At 37.5% G+C, this 20,860-nt stretch overlaps 1 protein-coding gene across 1 annotated transcript in view; it reads left to right on the plus strand.

The window, feature by feature from the left end:
* Positions 1-20,860, plus strand: part of ly75 (lymphocyte antigen 75) — an 88,713-nt gene that overhangs the window by 7,073 nt on the left and 60,780 nt on the right. The window contains exons 3-5 of the mRNA XM_061887352.1: positions 10,109-10,282; positions 10,350-10,511; positions 13,259-13,378. Coding sequence (XP_061743336.1) covers positions 10,109-10,282; positions 10,350-10,511; positions 13,259-13,378 — 456 coding nt within the window. The remainder of the gene's footprint in view (positions 1-10,108; positions 10,283-10,349; positions 10,512-13,258; positions 13,379-20,860) is intronic.

The raw sequence follows: 20,860 nt of genomic DNA on the forward strand, positions 1-20,860 counted from the left end.
TTCTCTTTGTGCTGCACAAGACATTGATACAACGTTGATCATACGTACATACAGTATTTCCTTGAATTGCCGTCGGGTATATAGTATGCGCCTGTCTAGAATTACTGCCGGGTCAAACTCGTTTCGCAAAATAATTAGCGCATGCTTAATATCACCACCGGCTCAGGATTAATGCCGGGTCAAACTCGTTTCGCAAAATATTATTTTTATTGGCGCATGTCTAGAATTTCCCCCGGGTCAAACTCGTCTCGTCACGAGTGACACTTCACCTGTCATCATTTTCAAAATGGAGGAGGCTGATTTCAATCATTTAAAATCGCATAAAGGGAAGAAGATTAAGAGCTATTCAGTAGGATTTAATGTCCAAGGTATTGAATATGCTAAAAAGAACAGTAAGCAGCTCTGTTTTATTAATATACCGTAGCTGCGTGTGTCAAATATGAGTCATTAAATGACTCCCGCCTCCTGGTGGTAGAGGGCGCTAGTGATCCTTCTTGCGACTACTCTGCTGCAGAAGAAGTGACAACAAGCAGCAAGAGTGAGCGGCGATAGTTTATTTTTTTCTCTCGCTTACACTTTTAACATGGAGGATTACATATCTAAAATAAAACCGTTTCTAAACTGGACCTTCAATCGAAGCAAGAGGTAATAAAGGAAGATCTCCATCGAGACAGAGAGACTTTTAAAACTGAAGAAAGATAAGGAAGACTTCTATAAACAAGTTATCGATGCTTTTGATCAGAAGGAGCTGTGCATGGACTTCATTTATAAGTAAAGTTAAGACCATAATAATGTTTTTTTTTAAATTAAATGTGCTTTTAATGATCGTATCCTTACATCACACTCAAATTTATAAGCGCAGGCCTAAATTTACCGCATGCCTTTAGTAAGTTCCGGAGTGAGAAGAGTTTTTAAATAATTAACGCATGTTTGCCTTTACCGCATGCCTTTGGTAAACGCCGAAGTGAAAAGAGGTTTTTAAATTAACGCCCCGGCGGCAATTCAAGGAAATACGGTATCCTTTAAACTGTCTTTAAAACAATGTTGAAAAATAGTTGTGTTTGTAAATTGGGACAACATTGGCGTCTAATGTTGGATCCACGTTGTTGGTTGGGAAATGACCACAATTCAACCGTCAAATCAACGTCTTAACCTGACATTGAACAAACGGAGTCAAAAAGCAGGTTGTTTGTGTTGTAGAATATTGATTAGGAAATGACCAAAATTCAACGGTCAACATCAGAACCCAACGTTGATAAAACGTTGTCAAAAGGTATGTTGTGACATGTATTTGTGTTGTAGAATATTGGCTAAGAAATGACCAAATTTCAATGGTCAAATCAACATCAGAACCTGATGTTTATTAAATGTTGTCAAAAGGCATGTTGTTTCAACGTTCTGTTTGTGTTGTAGAATATTGGTTGGTAAAATTAGCAAAATGAAACGGTCAACATCAGAACCCAACGTTGATAAAACGTTGTCAAAAGGTATGTTGTGTCATGTATTTATGTTGTAGAATATTGGTTAAGAAATGACCAAATTTCAATGGTCAAATCCACGTCAGAATCTGACGTTGATTAAACATTGTCAAAAGACATGTTTCAACGTTCTGTTTGTGTTGTAGAATATTGGTTGGTAAAATGAGCAAAATGAAACGGTCAAAATCAGAACCCAACGTTGATAAAACGTTGTCAAAAGGTATGTTGTGTCATGTATTTATGTTGTAGAATATTGGTTAAGAAATGACCAAATTTCAATGGTCAAATCCACGTCAGAAACTGACGTTGATGAAACATTGTCAAAAGGCATGTTTCAACGTTCTGTTTGTGTTGTAGAATATTGGTTGGTAAAAAGACTGAAATTCAATGGTCAAATTAACGTCGCAACCTGACATTGAATAAACGTCGAAGCATGTTGTTTCAACATTGTCTTTGTTTGTAGAATATTAGTTGGCAAATGACCAAATAAATGCCAGAACCCAACATTGATTAAACATAGTCAAAAGTCATGTTGTTTCAATGTTGTATATTTGTTGTGAAATATTGTTTAGAAAATGACCAAAATTCAACGGTCAACATCCGAACCCAACGTTGATTAAATGTTGTCAAAAGGTATGTTGTGTGTTGTATTTATGTTGTAGAATATTGGCTAAGAAATGACCAAATTTCAATGGTTAAATCAACATCAGAAACTGATGTTAATTAAACGTTGTCAAAAGGCATGTTGTTTCAACGTTCTGTTTGTGTTGTAGAATATTGGTTGGTAAAATGAGCAAAATGAAACGGTCAAAATCAGAACCCAACGTTGATAAAACGTTGTCAAAAGGTATGTTGTGTCATGTATTTATGTTGTAGAATATTGGTTAAGAAATGACCAAATTTCAATGGTCAAATCCACGTCAGAATCTGACGTTGATTAAACATTGTCAAAAGGCATGTTTCAATGTTATATTTGTGTTGTAGAATATTGGTTGGTAAAAAGACTGAAATTCAATGGTCAAATTAACGTCGCAACCTGACAGTGAATAAACGTCAAAGCATGTTGTTTCAACGTTGTCTTTGTTTTGTAGAATATTAGTTGGGAAATGACCAAATAAATGCCAGAACCCAACATTGATTGAACATAGTGAAAAGTTTGTTGTTTCAATGTTGTATATGTGTTGTGAAATATTGGTTAGAAAATGACCAAAATTCAACGGTCAACATCAGAACCCAACGTTGATTAAATGTTGTCAAAAGGTATGTTGTGTGTTGTATTTATGTTGTAGATTATTGGCTAAGAAATGACCAAATTTCAATGGTCAAATCAAGGTCAGAACCTGACATTGAATTAATGTTGTCAAAAAGAATGTCGTCGTTTCAACGTTGTCTTTGTGTTGTAGAATATTGGTTGGAAAAATGACCATATTTCAATGGTCAACTCAACGTCAGAACCCAACATTGATTAAACGTAGTCAAAAAGCATGTTGTTTCAACGTTGTATTTATGTTGTAGAATATTGGTCGGAGAAATGACCATATTTCAATGGTCAAATTAACGTCACATCCTGACATTGATGAAACGTTGTTTCAACGTTAGGTTTGAGTTGCTCGACGTCAGGACCTAATTCCACAAGTTCTCATCGCAGTTTTAATGTCTTGTGCCTGCTGGGGTAGCATATTCTGAAAATGAAATGAGGCTTATGACAAAAAAGTGATGTTATTTTATACAAACCCCGTTTCCATATCAGTTGGGAAATTGTGTTAGATGTAAATATAAACAGAATACAATTATTTGTAAATCCTTTTCAACCCATATTCAGTTGAATATGCTACAAAGACAAGATCTTTTTTTTTTTTCAATAACAATTACCTTAGAATTTCATGGCTGCGACACGTGCCAAAGTAGTTGGGAAAGGGCATGTTCACCACTGTGTTGCATCACTCAACTGAGGAAACTAATTGTTGAAGCTTTGAAAGTGGAATTCTTTCCCATTCTTGTTTTATGTAGAGCTTCAGTCCTTCAACAGTCCGGGGTCTCCGCTGTCGTCGTATTTTACGCTTCATAATGCGCCACATGGGAGACAGGTCTGGACTGCAGGCGGGCCAGGAAATTACCCACACTCTTTTTTTTAAGAAGCCACGCTGTTGTAACACATTGGCATTGTCTTGCTGAAATAAGCAGGGGCGTCCATGATAACGTTGCTTGGATGACAACATATGTTGCTCCAAAACCTGTATGGACCTTTCAGCATTAATGGTGCCCTCACAAATGTGTAAGTTACCCCTGCCTTGGGCACTAATACACATCCATACCATCACAGATGCTGGCTTTTGAACTTTGCGCCTATAACAATACGAATGGTAATTTTCCTCTTTGTTCTGGAGGACACCACATCCTCTGTTTCCAAATATAATTTGAAATGTGGACTCGTCTGACCACAGAACACTTTTCCACTTTGCATCAGTCCATCTCAGATGAGCCCGGGCCCAGCAAAGCCGGCGGCATTTCAGGGTGTTGTTGATAAATGGGTTTGGCTTTGCATAGTAGAGCTTTAACTTGCACTTACAGATGTAGCGACAAACTGTAGTTACTGACAGTGGTTTTATGAAGTGTTCCTGAGCCCATGTGGTGATATCCTTTACACACTGATGTCGGTTTTTGATGCAGTACCGCCTGAGGGATCAAAGGTCCGTAATATCATCGCTTACGTGCAGTGATTTCTCCAGATTCTCTGAACCTTTTGATGATTTTACGGACCGTAGATGGTAAAATCCCTAAATTCCTTGCAATAGCTCGTTGAGAAATGTTGTTCTAAAACTGTTTGACAATTTGCTTACAAATTAGTGACCCTCACCCCATCCTTGTTTGTGAATGACTTAGCATTTCATGGAAGCTGCTTTTATACCCAATCATGGCACCCACCTGTTCCCAATTAGCCTGCACACCTGTGGGATGTTCCATATAAGTATTTGATGAGCATTCCTCAACTTTATCAGTATTTATTGCCACCTTTTCCAACTTCTTCGTCACGTGTTGCTGGCATCAAATTCTAAAGTTAATGATTATTTGCAAAAAAAAAAAAAAAAAAGTTTATCAGTTTGAACATCAAATATGTTGTCTTTGTAGCATATTCAACTGAATATGGCTTGAAAAGGATTTGCAAATCATTGTATTCTGTTTATATTTACATCTAACACAATTTCCCAACTCATATGGAAACGGGGTTTGTAAATGTTATATTTTTTCAGTTTATAGCAAACTGTTTTGGTAATTGGTAATTGGGTTGTACTTGTATAATAACATGATATTTGTATACTAATGTAGTAACTTTTCTTACGGTGACTACTATCAATAAAGGAGCTGACGCTGGAGGTTTGGAATGTGCAAGACTTGGGGAGGTGAGAATAATAAATGTCAATAAAGCAAGAGGTGTACAAAGTGCAGTCTGTTACATTGAAGCAATAAAATAAGCAAGAACAATTGAAGGTGCGATACATAACAAGTGTGTCAGATTGTTGCTACTGATGATAAGTCAACAACAATGTTACCGCTTTTGGGGGTTTTAAGGCCTCAAGTGGCTGAACTGGCAGCAAAATATTTGTTTTTTTACTTTTCTGTTTTTAGTGTTTCTTGTAACCTGAAAAAGTACAGGAGTTCTACTGGGTGTGAGTTTTCCTTGCCCTTATTTGGGCTCTACCGAGGATGTTGTGGTTTGTGCAGCCCTTTGAGACACTCGTGATTTAGGGCTATATAAATAATCATTGATTGATTGATTGAAACATTGTCAAACACATACAGTATTGATGTTTTACTCTTTTCCATCACACAGACACACATGAAGTACACACACTTAGATCTCAGGATCACATGACTGTTTTATAACCAGTAACAAACATTTTTTATTATTTTAGAAAGCAACACCACCAAAGTCTTCCTTATTGTCTGCTGACTGCTTGATCCTAACTGACCACTTAATACAATTCATTATGTTTTACACTTAATTATGTTTCACACCTAATAATGTTATTCACTTCATAATGTTTCACACTTAAAGGAGAACATTATCACAATTTGTGAATGGTTAAAACCGATAAAAATCAGTTCCCAGTGGCTTATTTTATTTTTCCGAAGTTTTTCTCATAATTTTACCCATCATGCAATATCCCGAAAAACGGCTTCAAAGTGCCTGATTTACACCATGGCTACATCCACCCGTCTATTGTCCTGTGACGTCACAGCGTGAAGCAACCAGAAACAAACATGACGGATAGCACAGAAAAGTATAGCGATATTAGCTCGGATTCAGACTCGGTTTTACACTTAAATAATGTTTTACACTTAATAATATTTTATACTTAATGTTTTACACTTAATGTTTTACACTCAATGTTTTACACTCAATGTTTTACACTTAATAATGTTGTACACCTAATAATGTACACTTAATGTTGTATACTTAATGTTGTACCCTTAATGCTTTACACCTAATGTTTTGCACTTAATAATGTTTCACCCTTAATGTTTTACACATGATAATGTTTACACTTAATGTTTTACACTTAATAATGATGTACACTTAATGTTGTATACTTAATGTTGTACACTTAATGTTTTACACTTAATGTTTCACTTTTAATAATGTTTTACACTTAATGTTTTACTCTTAATAATGTTTTACACTTAATGTTTTATATTTAATGTTTTACACTTAATGTTTTACACTTAATAATGTTGTACACTTAATGTTGTAAACTTCATGTTGTACACTTAATAATGTTTTATACTTAATGTTTTACACTTATTAATGTTACACACTTAATGTTTTACACTTATTAATGTTTCACACTTAATATTTCACACTTGATAATGTTTTACACTTAATAATGTTGTACACTTAATGTTGTACACTTAATGTTGTACACTTAATGTTTCACACTTAATGTTTCACTCTTAATAATGTTTTACACTTAATGTTTTACTCTTAATGTTTTACTCTTAATAATGTTTTACACTTAATAATGTTTTATATTTAATGTTTTACACTTAATAATGTTGTACACTTTGCGCCAGCGCCCCCCGCGACCCCAAAAGGGAATAAGCGGTAGAAAATGGATGGATGGATGGATGTTGTACACTTAATGTTGTAAACTTCATGTTGTACACTTCATGTTGTACACTTAATGTTTTATACTTAATGTTTTACACTTATTAATGTTTCACACTTGATGTTTTACACTTGATAATGTTTTACACTTAATGTTGTACACTTAATAATGTTGTACACTTAATGTTGTAAACTTCATGTTTTACACTTAATAATGTTTCACACTTGATAATGTTTTACACTTGATAATGTTTTACACTTGATAATGTTTTACACTTAATAATGTTTCACACTTGATAATGTTTTACACTTGATAATGTTTTACACTTGATAATGTTTTACACTTAATGTTTTACACTAAATAATGTTGTACATTTAATGTTTTACACTTACTAATGTTTTACACTTAATAATGTTTTATACTTAATAATGTTTTACACTTAATAATGTTTTACACCTAATAATGTTTTACATTTAATAATGTTGTACACTTAATAATGCTGTACACTTAATTATGTTTTATACCTAATGTTTTAAACTTAATGTTTCACACTTAATAATGTTTTACACTTGATAATACTTTACACTTGATAATGTTTTACACTTAATAATGTTGTACACTTAATGTTTTACACTTAATAGTGTTTCACACTTAATGTTTTACACTAAATAATGTTGTACACTTAATCTTGTACATTTAATGTTTTACACTTACTAATGTTTTACACTTAATAATGTTTTACACTTAATAATGTTTTATACTTAATAATGTTTTACACCTAATAATGTTTTACATTTAATAATGTTGTACATTTAATAATGTTGTACACTTAATAATGTTTTATACCTAATGTTTTAAACTTAATGTTTCACACTTAATAATGTTTTACACTTGATAATATTTTACACTTGATAATGTTTTACACTTAATGTTTTACACTTAATAATGTTGTAAACTTAATGTTTTACACTTAATAATGTTTCACACTTAATACTGTTTTAAATGTAAATTTTTACACTTATTAATGTGTTTGTCCATCGTAAACATTCATTTATGTTCCAGCACATTTCCCCTCGCACTTTAAGAACATTTGTCAACTGTTGAGGGTGGACTTTAGTGCTCATTAATACCGTCACACTTCAACATGTCTAACATGTAAATGCTGCCTCTCTGCAAACGACAATCCCTTCTTAATGGTCTTAATTAAATGCATGTAGTAATACATGTCAACAAGGAAGTGAAATGTGTATATACTACATTACCCAGAAGGCTTAGGGTGTACAAAAGAACAGGGATTGTGTGGTTTGATCAATAAAGAGTTGATGTATTGGTACGTGTTGTTGTTTACACTGGAAACCGACACCATTTTGATTAGACACTTGATGTGCGCCTTTGAGTGCCGCTTAGAGACTCTTGATTGGTGAAAATGATGCCCATCGGCCAAAATATGTGGGGAATTGATTCAGTTTGTGTTCATTTGGCACAATTGCCACTTCATGGAGGCACTGACTAATTCTGCAGATGTTTCTTTAATTTTATGTGTAACATTGTTTTGCCTTTTTTACTATAATTATGTAATATGTATGATGATGTAATTTTAACATTATACCCCCACCGCCACTAATTAATTGAATTTGTGTTAATTTGGCACGATTGCAACTTAACGACTTCCTGGAGGTACTGACTAATTCCACAGATGTTTCTTTAAATATTTGTGTAACATTGTTTTGCCTTTTTTTAAATTATGTAATCTAATCCACCGCCACAAATTGATTTAATTTGTGTTAATTTGGTACAATTGCAACTTCACGACTTTATGGAGGTACTGACTAGTTCCACAGATGTTTCTTTAAATATTTGTGTAACATTGTTTTGCCTTTTTTAATTGTGTAATATGTATGATGATGTCATTTTAAGTTTACGCCCTCACCGCCAGAAATTGATTGAGTTTGTGTTAATTTGGCACAATTGTAACATCCCGACTTCCTGGTGGTACTGACTAATTCCACAGATGTCTCTTTTAAAATATGTGTAACATTGTTTGCCTTTTTTAAAAATTATGTAATACCGGGCCGCAGAAGAAATTGTTATTAATTTTTGTTATTTTTTAATTAAAAAAAAAAAAGTTTATTTTTAATTAAAACAACATAAAAAACACAAGGTACGCTTACAACTAGTGCACCAACCCAAAAAAAACTCCCTTTTTCATGACAAAGGGAAAAAAAAAACAAACAAAAAAAACCCTTCCCCAAAGCGTTGACCGGTCTGCAGCTACAAAAAGGTTGGGGACAACTGATCTAATCCACCGCCAAAAATTGATTGAATTTGTGTTAATTTGGCACGATTGCAACATCACGACTTCCTGGAGGTACTGACTAATTCCACAAATGTCTCTTAAAATATTTGTGTAACATTGTTTTGCCTTTTTTTTAAATATGTAATCTAATCCACCGCTACCGATTGATTGAATTTGTGTTAATGTGGCACAATTGCAACTTTACGGCTTTATAAAGGTACTGACTAGTTTCCACAGATGTTTCTTTAAATATTTGTGTAACATTGTTTTGCCTTTTTTAATTATGTAATATATATGATGATGTCATTTTAACATTATGCCACAAGCGCCACAAATTGATTGAATTGTGTTAATTTGGCACAATTGCAACTTCATGACTTTCTGGAGGTACTGACTACTTCCACTGATGTTTCTTTAAATATTTGTGTAACATTGTTTTGCCTTTTTTTGATTATATAATCTAATCAACCGTCATAAATTGATTGAATTTGTGTTAATTTGGCACGATCGCAACTTCACGACTTTATGGAGGTACTGACTAATTCCACAGATGTTTCTTTAGATATTTGTGTAACATTGTTTTGCCTTTTTTAATTATGTAATATATATGATGATGTCATTTTAACATTACGCCCCCACCGCCACAAATTGATCGAATTTGTGTTAATTTGGCACAATTGCAACTTCACAACTTCCTGGAGGTATTGACTAATTCCACAGATGTCTCTTTAAATATTTGTGTAACATTGTTTGCCTTTATTTTAAATTATGTAATCTAATCCACCGTCACAAATTGATTGAATTTGTGTTAATTTGGCACGATCGCAACTTCACGACTTTATGGAGGTACTGACTAATTCCACAGATGTTTTCTTAAATATTTGTGTAACATTGTTTTGCCTTTTTTAATTATGTAATATATATGATGATGTCATTTTTTAACATTACGCCACAAGCGCCACAAATTGATTGAATTTGTGTTAATTTGGCACGATTGCAACATCACGACTTCCTGGAGGTACCGACTAATTCCACAGATGTTTATTTTATTATGTGTAACATTGTTTTGCCTTTTTTTTTTTGGATTATTTAATCTAATCCACCGCCACAAATTGATTGCAGCTCCATGGGGAACAACTGGTTCTTGTCCTTAGATGAGATATTTTATGGTACTGCCAGAGTCAGGTGCAAGTTCCCTGACGTTGTGGTGTGCTTGGTTCCTGCAGTCATCCACACCACCAACGGCAACTCTGCCGGCGCTCCCTGCGAGTTTCCCTTCAAGTACAACGGAAGCTGGCATCACGGCTGCCTCCCGGACTCCGACTCCCCGGGGTTCTCCTGGTGCTCCACCTCCCCGGACTACGACCAGGACAGGAAGAAGGGGCACTGTCTAACGCCTGGCACGTGGTGTTGTTGACAAGGTTGGCGTCAACGTCTCTTTTTGACTTTTGACTTTTGACTTCTCAGAGAAGGGTTGCCAGACCCTGTTTGTGGGACCAGAGGGAGACTCCTGCTACCAGTTTGTTCCCGGCGCCGCCGTCACCTGGCAGGAAGCTCTGGATTCTTGTCGGAGCCAAGGAGCGGATTTGCTCAGCGTGTCCTCCCCGGATGATCTCCACTCCAAAACCTGTGAGACGTAACAATAAGTACAGTGGTGGTCAAAAGTGTAGATACACTTGTAAAGAACATGATGTCATGGCTGTCTTGAGTTTGCAATCATTTCTACAACTCTTATTTTTTTGTGATGTAGTGATTGGAGCACATACTTGTTTCTCACAAAAAACATTCATGAAGTTTGCTTCTTTTATGAATTTATTATGGCTCTACTGAAAATGTGACTGGGTCCAAAGTATACATACAGCAATGTTAATATTTGCTTACATGTCTTTTGGCAAGTTTACCTGCAATAAGGCGCTTTTGGTAGCCATCCACAAGCTTCTGCTTACATTTTTCACCACAAAATTGCTGCCGTTCAGCTAAATGTGTTGCTTTTCTGACATGGACTTGTTTCTTCTGCATTGTCCACACCTTTAAATCAGGCCATTCCAAAACCTTCATTCTAGCCTGATTTAGCCATTCCTTTACCACTTTTGATGTGGGTTTTTTGGGTCATTGTCCTGTTGGAACACCCAACTGCACCCAAGACCCAACCTCCGGGCTGATGACTTTAGCTTGTCCTGAACAATTTGGAGCTAATCCTCCTTTTTCATTGTCCCATTTAAAGCAGCAGTTCCATTGGCAGCAAAACAGGCCCAGAGCATAATACTACCACCACCATGCTTGACAGAAGTGATGGTGTTCCTGGGATTAAAGGCCTCACCTTTTCTCCTCCAAACATATTGCTGGGTATTGTGGCCAAACAGCTCACTTATTGTTTCATCTGACCACAGAACTTATTTTTGTCCATGTGAGGTCAGATGAAACAAAAATAGAGCTGTTTGGCCACAATACCCAGCAATATGTTTGGAAGGGGAAAAGATGAGGCCTTTAATCCAATTTAGTCAGTGGTGAAAAATGTAAGCAGAAGCTTGTGGATGGCTACCAAAAGCTCCTTATTGCAGGTAAACTTGCCAAGGGACATGTAAGCAAATATTAACATTGCTGTATGCAGAGGTGGGTAGTAACGCGCTACATTTACTCAGTTACATCTACTTGAGTAACTTTTGGGATAAATTGTACTTCTAAGAGTAGTTTTTATGCAACATACTTTTACTTTTACTTGAGTATATTTATAGAGAAGAAACGCTACTTTTACTCCGCTCCATTTATCTACAATCAGGTCGCTACTCGCTACTTTTTTTTTTTTTATCGATCTGTTAATGTTTGTTTTGGTTTTGTCAGACACGCATTCAAAGTAGGATACGCGTATTTGCGTTTCACCAATCACATGCAGTCCCTGGTGACGTTGGACCAATCAAACAGAGCCAGGTGGTCACGTGACCGTCACACGTAAAACCCGACATGTTGAAAAACTTATTGGGGTGTTACCATTTAGTGGTCAACTGTACGGAATATGTACTGTACTGTGCAAACTACTAATACAAGTTTCAATCAATCAATCAATCAAAAGTGTAAAGGAAAAAAGACACTTTATTTCAACCGTACTTCCCGTCAAAACCCAAAAGACTGATCGCACAGTTCCTGTCTTCACAATAAAAGTGCCTCTCCATCGCTCCTGCGTTCACAAAATAAGAGTCTCCGAAAGCCAGCGCCAACAAGCTAGCAAGCTACGGAGTTTGCCGCCAATGTATTTCTTGTAAAGTGTATAAAAACGAATATGGAAGCTGGACAAATAAGATGCCAAAAACCAACGACTTTCATGATGTATTAGACAGGAAAGAGGAACTTTTTTTTCTCCTCCATTTGAAAACGTGGACGTTATCAGCACTATACTGTCTGATTCCAATCAATGCAAGTCATCAGAATCAGGTAATACACCAACTTATATTCTTGTCTTCATGAAAGATAGGAATCTATATGTTAAACATGCATGTATATTCATTAAAACACCTTTAACATGTCAACAAAAACGGCAAAATAAATAAATATAAATTATATACTGTATATATAAAGGTATGTATATATGATATGTGTGTGTATGTATATATGAGGTAGATCACCTCGACTTTGTCATTTATTAGGTAATTGATAAACGTTGAAAAACCTATTGGGGTGTTACCATTTAGTGGTCAATTGTACGGAATATGTACTGTACTGTGCAATCTACTAATACAAGTTTCAATCAATCAATCAATAAATGCCTACTGAGCCTATGGTGCTGTTAAGTTATTGTGGCTCAATTTGCCTTTTTTTATTTTAATGTATTATTATTTAATATATATTATTGTTTTAGTTGCATAAGAGATATTCCTGGCTCTGAATTTGCTCATTGCTATTTTTATGTTTTTGTGCATTATCTGTTGCCGTAATTATTAAACGAACAGGTTACTCATCAGTTACTCAGTACTTGAGTAGTTTTTTCACAACATACTTTTTACTTTTACTCAAGTAAATATTTGGGTGACTACTCCTTACTTTTACTTGAGTAATACATCTCTAAAGTAACTGTACTCTTACTTGAGTACAATTTCTGGCTACTCTGCCCACCTCTGTATACTTTTGATTGCTCACATTTTCAGTAGAGCCATAATAAATTCAAAAAAGAAGCAAACTTCATGAATGTTTTTTGTGAGCAACAAGTATGTGCTCCAATCACTACATCACAAAAAAATAAGAGTTGTAGAAATGATTGGAAAGTCAAGACCGCCATGACATCATGTTCTTTACAAGTGTACCTACACTTTCGAGCAGGACTGTATCTTCACCTGGCTGCTCGGAGTCGTTGCGACCACGCGCTCAACTCCTTCTCTCTTTAGTTTTAGACGGCTTCAGCGTGATGCCTGAGCAGATGTGGATAGGCCTCCAACAGTTAGACACGTCCCAAGGCTGGCAGTGGTCAGACGGCTCCCCGCTCTCTGTCCTGCGCTGGGAAACAGGTGACGCTGCTTCCTACTCTCTCTGGGGCGGGGCCTAAACCCATGTGACCTTGGCCCCCCCCCGTCATGGCATGTATTGAAATACGTTTTCTTCTTCTTCCTAACAACTGAGAAGAAGTGAATATTCCTGGTGTGTTGAGGCTAAACTAAACTCCTGAAGTCTCTGTGGGGTGGGTCAGTGCAGCAGTGTGAAGAAGCTCTTTGTGTTGCATGCTGGCTCTTTGTCTTGCTCAATAAGGCCTTTATGGCACTTTGTAATACTGTGCGTGTGTGTGTTGTAATACTGTGTGTGTGTGTTTGTGTTCTTGTATTCTACCCTTCTTGAGACATCAACAAGGAAAAGTAGCTTCCATATGAGGACCAATGAACAAGTTAGGACATATATCATGGTCCCAATACAGAAAACCATCGCATCTAAAAGAGAGCCAAATACTAGAGTCCGTGAACATTGCTCCAAAGTCAGGATTATTGGTCGATTGAATGTGCATACAAAAGTAAACATTGACAGGTGCAAAGGCAGCAATATATGATAAAACAAGACGGCAGCTAAAGAAGGACTTCCCTATTCATCCCCGAAAAAACCCCGCCAGGTGAACAGCTGATTTCACGACTTCCGGTGCTGACGTAAGACAACCCATATTTGACCATAGGATGAAGAAATACACTACGCTACTAAGAGTATAGTAGTGAAGTGAATTATATTTATATAGCGCTTATTCTCTAGTGCAGGGGTCGGGAACCTTTTAGGCTGAGAGAGCCATACAAGCCAAATATTTTTAAAAGTATTTCCGTCAGAGCCATATAATTTTTTTTTTTTTAACGCTGATACAACTATATATGCATGAATTTTTACGAAAGACCGACATTTTTAGAGTATAATAAGTCTCTTATTCATTTTAATAACATTGTTATTCAATCAATCAATCAATCAATGTTTATTTATATAGCCCCAAATCACAAATGTCTCAAAGGACTGCACAAATCATTACGACTACGATATCCTCGGATGAACCCACAAAAAGGCAAGGAAAACTCAGACCCAGTGGGCAGGGAGAATTCACATCCAGTGGGACGCCAGTGACAATGCTGACTATGAGAAACCTTGGAGAGGACCTCAGATGTGGGCAACCCCCCACCCTCTAGGGGACTGAAAGCAATGGATGTGGAGCGGGTCTAACATGATACTGTGAAAGTCCAATCCATAGTGGCTCCAACACAGCCGCGACAGTTCAGTTCAAAGCGGATCCAAGACAGCAGCGAGAGTCCCATCCCAAGCGGAGGCGGATCAGCAGCGTAGAGATGTCCCCAACCCATACACCGACGAGCGGTCCATCCTGGGTCTCGACTCTGGACAGCCAGTACTTCATCCATGGTCATCGGACCGGACCCCTTCCACAAGGGAGGGGGGGACATAGGAGAAAAAAGAAAAGAAGCGGCAGATCAACTGGTCTAAAAAGGAGGTCTATTTAAAGGCTAGAGTATAAAGATGAGTTTTAAGGTGAGACTTAAATGCTTCTACTGAGGTAGCATCTCAAACTGTTACCGGGAAAGCATTCCAGAGGCTAACCAACAATAAATAAAACACTTCTTACCATTAATGCAACTTCTTGCACAGGTGCGGTAGAAACCGGATGGATGGATGAAAATGCATGAGAATGTTTTATATTTTGAACGTTATTTTTGACACCGTGATTACCCGTGGAATTATTCATTACTTATCGTGTTAAGCAATGTCAGCTAAGATTTATCTGAGAGCCAGGTGCAGTCATCAAAAGAGCCACATCTGGCTCTAGAGCCGTAGGTTCCCTACCCCTGCTCTAGTGACTCAAAGCGGTCTACATACTGAAACCCAATATCTAATTTTTACATTTAAAGAAGTGTGGTGACACTGGGAGCAGGTGGGTAAAGTGTCTTGCCCAAGGACACAACGGCAGAGACTAGGATGGCGGAAGCGGGGATCGAACCTGCAACCCTCAAGTTGCTGGCACGGCCGCTCTACCAACCGAGCCATACTTAATAGTACCCATTAACAGTTAGCTTCTACAGTAACATTGTGACTCTTGTCATAATTTTGCCAAGTGTAATTCAGATTATTATTATTACATTGCCAAAATGTAAAAGTTTTCTGATAAAATTAGACTTAGATTTAGAATTCCTTTTTATTGTCATTCAAATTTGAACTTTACAGCACAGATAAGAACGAAATCCATCCATCCATCCATTTTCTACCGCTTATTCCCTTTCGGGGTCGCGGGGGGCGCTGGCGCCTATCTCAGCTACAATCGGGCGGAAGGCGGGGTACACCCTGGACAAGTCGCCACCAATTTCATTACATAAACTCATGGTAGTGCAGGATTAAAAAAAAGCAATAAGGTGCATATGTAATTAAATAAATATATATAAATATATATATGAAATAAATAAATAAAAATAAATAAGATATATTGCACTTTTTCACATGCATCCACGTTTATGGATGTATGTTACGTTGTCTTTTTATTCCAGCGAGTTAATCCATTTTGGGGGGAGTTGAGGGGATAATTTAATTATGATGCGTTCAAGAGTCTTACAGCCTGAGGGAAGAAGCTGTTACAGAACCTGGAGTTTCTGCTTCAGAGGCTGCGGAACCTCTTTCTAGAGTCCAGCAGTGAAAGATAGATAGATAGATAGTACTTTATTTATTCCGTCAGGAGAGTTCCTTCAGGAAAATTACAATTTTCAGCACAATCCCATTCAAGATCAGACAAACATTACAGGGAGACAGAACAGGATCGCTGACGGGTCTGCCGGCCTCCAGCGCCCCTTACAAAAAAGATGACATACAGGTAAACAAGGGGGGGGGGGGAGAAAAAAATAGAAGATTAAAATAAAATTAAAAAATCGGTCTTAGCCTAGGCCCTGGAGTGGGGGTGCAGACTGAGGCCAAGGGAAAAAAAACAAAAAAAAAAAACACAACAACCCATAGCCATAGTATACATCCCTCTTCCATGTGTGTAAGAGGGAAACATCAAACATCAAAGAACACAGAGGACATTAAAGACATTAAAGCAGCAGATACAACCGGACACTTCTACATACAGCTATGAATAAAAAGTAAAACAGTCCTTGGTGGGGGTGGGAGGACTTTTTGTAGATTTTCTGAGCCCTGGTCAGGCAGCGGCTTTTTGCAATCTCCTGGATAGGAGGAAGAGGAGTCCTTTGTGAAGTAAAGTGGCGACTCTTTTCATAAAATTGACAAAATGTTAAGCTTTTCTTGTAAAATTGCAACTGTTATTGAGTTAAATTCCAACTCTTATCATTATATTGCACAAATATTCACTTTTTCTTGTCAAATTTTTTACTTGCGTTGAGTAAAATGACGACTTTTATTATAATACCGACAATTTTTTCTTGTGAAATTCCAACTCATTCTTCACAACAAGCTTTTTTATATTTGGATAGAATGTATATATTATTAATGTTGAAAATACAAATGTTGATATATGTAGAAAGTGTGTGTGTGGTGAAAGTGACAGCTGGCAGGCGGACATTTCTCTAACCCCCTTGAAGAGTTGCATTTTAGAGATTCTTCTAGATGTTTTCGCCCAGACTTGCCTGGCGCTCGCTGAAGAAGTCTTTTGGGTCCGATGGGAGGCGGGCGGGTGTTTGGGGGGCAGCACAGTCCTTTCTTAACGCGTTCCTTATTTGTATGGAAAGTTTGCATTTGCGTGATAATACCCAATATGGCGTCTAAAAAAAAAACCACTGCACACTCTTTTCCTGTTTCTTACATTAGTTTTGTTGACTGTAGGGCAAACATGGATGACACGACTCAGCAAGTGGTCACTTTAAACTACTGCTGGTCATAGCCAGTCAGAGGTAATGAGAGTGGTCTTTGGGAAAAAAACCAGGGGTGCACATTATGTGGAGGGTGTGTCAGTCATTAAAAAATTAACCTAAAAATGAGCGCTAATCAATCTTCACCAAGACGTGACTTTGGTCACTTGATTGACATTCACAACCAGGGGCGGTTCTAGGCATGCTTATATGAGGGGGCAGTCAGAAATGTGAAGGGGGCATCATGTGTACACATCATGCTCCAGCACTTTTTTTTGTGCTTATAGTAACGATGCTTTCTTCATTGAAATGGGTCTTTAGCTATGTGTCCAACCCCAACCTGGAGTAGTGGATTGCACTTTTTCAGGCCTCTACATTCAGACCTGTCCAACTTGGGTGTCCCACCTGAAGACTAAGCTCCTGCTGGTATTGCTCTTAGGGTCACAGAGGCACGCAAACCCCCTGACCACAATAAGGTGGCAATCCCTCAGGGGGGGGACTAAAAAATAAAAATAAATGAATAAAATAAAATAAAACCTCCTTCATCCAGAATTTATCAACCAACAACAAAACATTTATCCTAACTGGATGGCCTAACTCTCAAATTTTGACCCAAAGTAGGACTTCACACACTACAGTCAATATTTACAAAACTGAAAGGTAGTCTGAATAATGATAAAAAAGAATCTCAAACTGATTTATAAAACAGAATGCGGGCACAAAATTCATTCACTCCAATGTGTATGTGTGTTGCCCACTTGCTTGTAAATTGATGAAAACGGCTGTGTTTTTGTTTTTAGGTGTCTTGGTCATATCAAATGAAACTTATAATTTGTTTATTACAAAATGTAGATTGAAACATTAAAGGTTGACTATGTAGACTTACAAGAAAAACTACAGAAAAAGAATTCCAGCAGTCGATTGCCAGACCGTTGCTAAGTAAAACGGGCCGTTGCTAGGGACTCCGCTCTGAACAGAGGACAGCAGGGGAGGACTGCTAAGCAGGATATATACCTTATGTTTCATTTTTACCGTCATTAGCAGCATCATCGATGACTTGTAGCTTGTTACAGGAACAGTGGAGGCTCTCTGCCTTCCAAACCACTGCTGCTCAGAGCCTCCGTCAACTCCATCCATCCATCCATCCATTTCCTACCGCTTATTCCCTTTCGGGGTCGCGGGGGGCGCTGGCGCCTATCTCAGCTACTCGTCAAGTTGTAAAAAAAAAAAAAAGGAACTCCGTAGCACCGAAAGTCTGCGACGATAAACGTGTTTATGACAGATAAGACTACACAAATACACACATCCTAACAAGTATATGATAAATGTAGACAACTTTTCCTTTTCTTTTACTTTCATAATGCAACAGTGATTAGATGTTTGCTGAGGTGTGTGTGCGGGTGTGTGTCTGCTGCGCAGCCTGTGGAATGTTGAATACACGCACAGCGGAGGGAGGAATGAGAGGGAAGCCGACACTACTATATCGTGTGTGTCCCTTTTTCGGCGGATTTTTGCGCTAGTGCAGATAATTTTGTCAACTTGTAATGTAGTAATTTTGTGAGTTTATTAAAATTTACTTTCTCAAATTTTGATTTGAGGGGGCAAGACATTTATTTAAGGGGGCTCTGCCCCCTCTTGCCCCTGCGTAGAGCCGGCCATGTTCACAACACCTGAGGATCTTGTGAGATCATTATTAAGAAAAAACGACCGACAAGAAGGCGAGAAACACTTTTTTTGTTTCAACAGACTCTCGCGCCGTACCTGCCATCAAAACTGCACCGTTCATTTCTGTTATGCCCGTTTGATTGTGGACTATTACTGACACCTTGTGGCCATGGGAAATGCTGCGCGTCAATAGTTCGGCACTTCCGGTTTAGTTTGGACACTTCCGGTTTACGATGTTAGTTTAGTTCATAAAAAATGAGAAGTAGACGAGTTGTGTTAACTCTTACAAGCCTTGGAAAAGATAATTCTGTAAGTAAACTGTTTAACTTGTTTTTGTAACGCAATACTAAGGTGGAAAGTGGCTAAATTTGATAGTAAGATGTGTATTGAAAAACGATTTTTGTGCACTATTTTAATGAATGTTTGAGGATTTAAAATGGCTGCCGTTCGCATATTTCCACCATCGAAATAGTTTCAACACTCAGCAGTATTTGTTTGGTAATCATGCTGTATATTTGTGTAAAGATAATGTTTACATATTGTGTATTACATTTCAGTTTGTTAATTGAATCATACAGCTTATACATTGTCATTGTGTGTATTTCAGTTTTACAAGAATAAGAATAATAATAATAAAAAATAAAAGTCCAGTGCAAGACAAAGCAAGATCAACAACAATACAGAGCCTAAATGGATTCATCTGCTTTGGAACTTTATTAGAACGTCCTGGATTGGTTGTTAGCTGTCTGCCAAGCTTTATAACCTCAACACATTCAGTGAGGGCAGAACATTGTCTTCACATTAAAAGCGCTGCTTCATCCTACCTGGGCTAACAAAATAAAAGTCTCAGAAAGCTAGCGCGCACAAGCTAGCAAGCTCGGGAGTTTTTCCGCCAATGTATATCTTGTAAAGTGTATAAAAAGGAGTATGGAAGCTGGACAAACAAAAAGCAAGCACTTTCATGTGGTATTTGACAAAAAGGAGGATATTTTTGTCCTCCGTTTTGAAAATGTAGCGGTTATCTTCACTACGGTCTGATTCCAATCAATGCAAGTCATCACAATCACACCAACTTGATATTCTTGTCTTCATGAAAGAAACATGCTTGTGTTATCATTAAAACACCTTTTAACTTGTGAACAAAACTTGCATAAATATATAAATATAAATGATATATATGAATGAGGTAGCTCCCCTGCACTGGCCTGCAGGAAAAGTGTGGCCATCCCGGCATGACATCATTCCTTATGAAGTAAAGTGCCTTCGGTAGAAGCACTTAGAAAAAACACAAAGAGGATGTCAGGTTCAAACACCAAACTATCTGTTACACAAGACAAGAAGATGGAATCAGGCTGAGACAGAGTTCAATTTTTCTCATGAGGAGAGATGTTTGGGGCTGCACACTCAGGTCCAGTCTCCCACCACGCCCTAAGGTACAGTCCCACGTGCTCTTCTATTTATTCGGGAGGTCCCTAGTTAACATCCCTGAGGCGGCTTCTGAAGGGAGGGGTAATGCAAGCAGCCCCAGGATGGAAATTTGCTGACACTCGTGATATCCCCCTGTCTCTGTTTTGTCTACGTTGAGGTACTCAATGTCTGTCCTCGGCCGTCAGCAGGCAGGGTCTGGAAACAAACTGCTGATACGAGACAACTTGCAAAGGCACAAGTTGTGCCCTTGCACAGATAGAAAAGTACGACTTCAGCACAATTGATAATAACTATAGCAACAGCCCTTAGGCATAAGAATTATTCAAACAGGGGATCACTTTGTGAGGGCGTCACACTATTTTACCAGTTGAAAACTCTCTTTAATGACATCAACTTGCTAAAAGTTCACATAGTTGAGTTGTCAAAACATTTTTGAATACATTGCGATCCTTAAGCAGAATGATTCTTAATCCATTTTTAAAAAATATTTTTCTTATTTCTACTATTTTACATAGTAGAACAGGGGTGTCCAAACTGCGGTCCGTGGGCCATTTGAGGCCTGCAGCTTCTTTT

The sequence above is a fragment of the Nerophis ophidion genome, linkage group LG25 (assembly GCF_033978795.1).
Source record: "Nerophis ophidion isolate RoL-2023_Sa linkage group LG25, RoL_Noph_v1.0, whole genome shotgun sequence".
Taxonomy (NCBI): domain Eukaryota; kingdom Metazoa; phylum Chordata; class Actinopteri; order Syngnathiformes; family Syngnathidae; genus Nerophis; species Nerophis ophidion.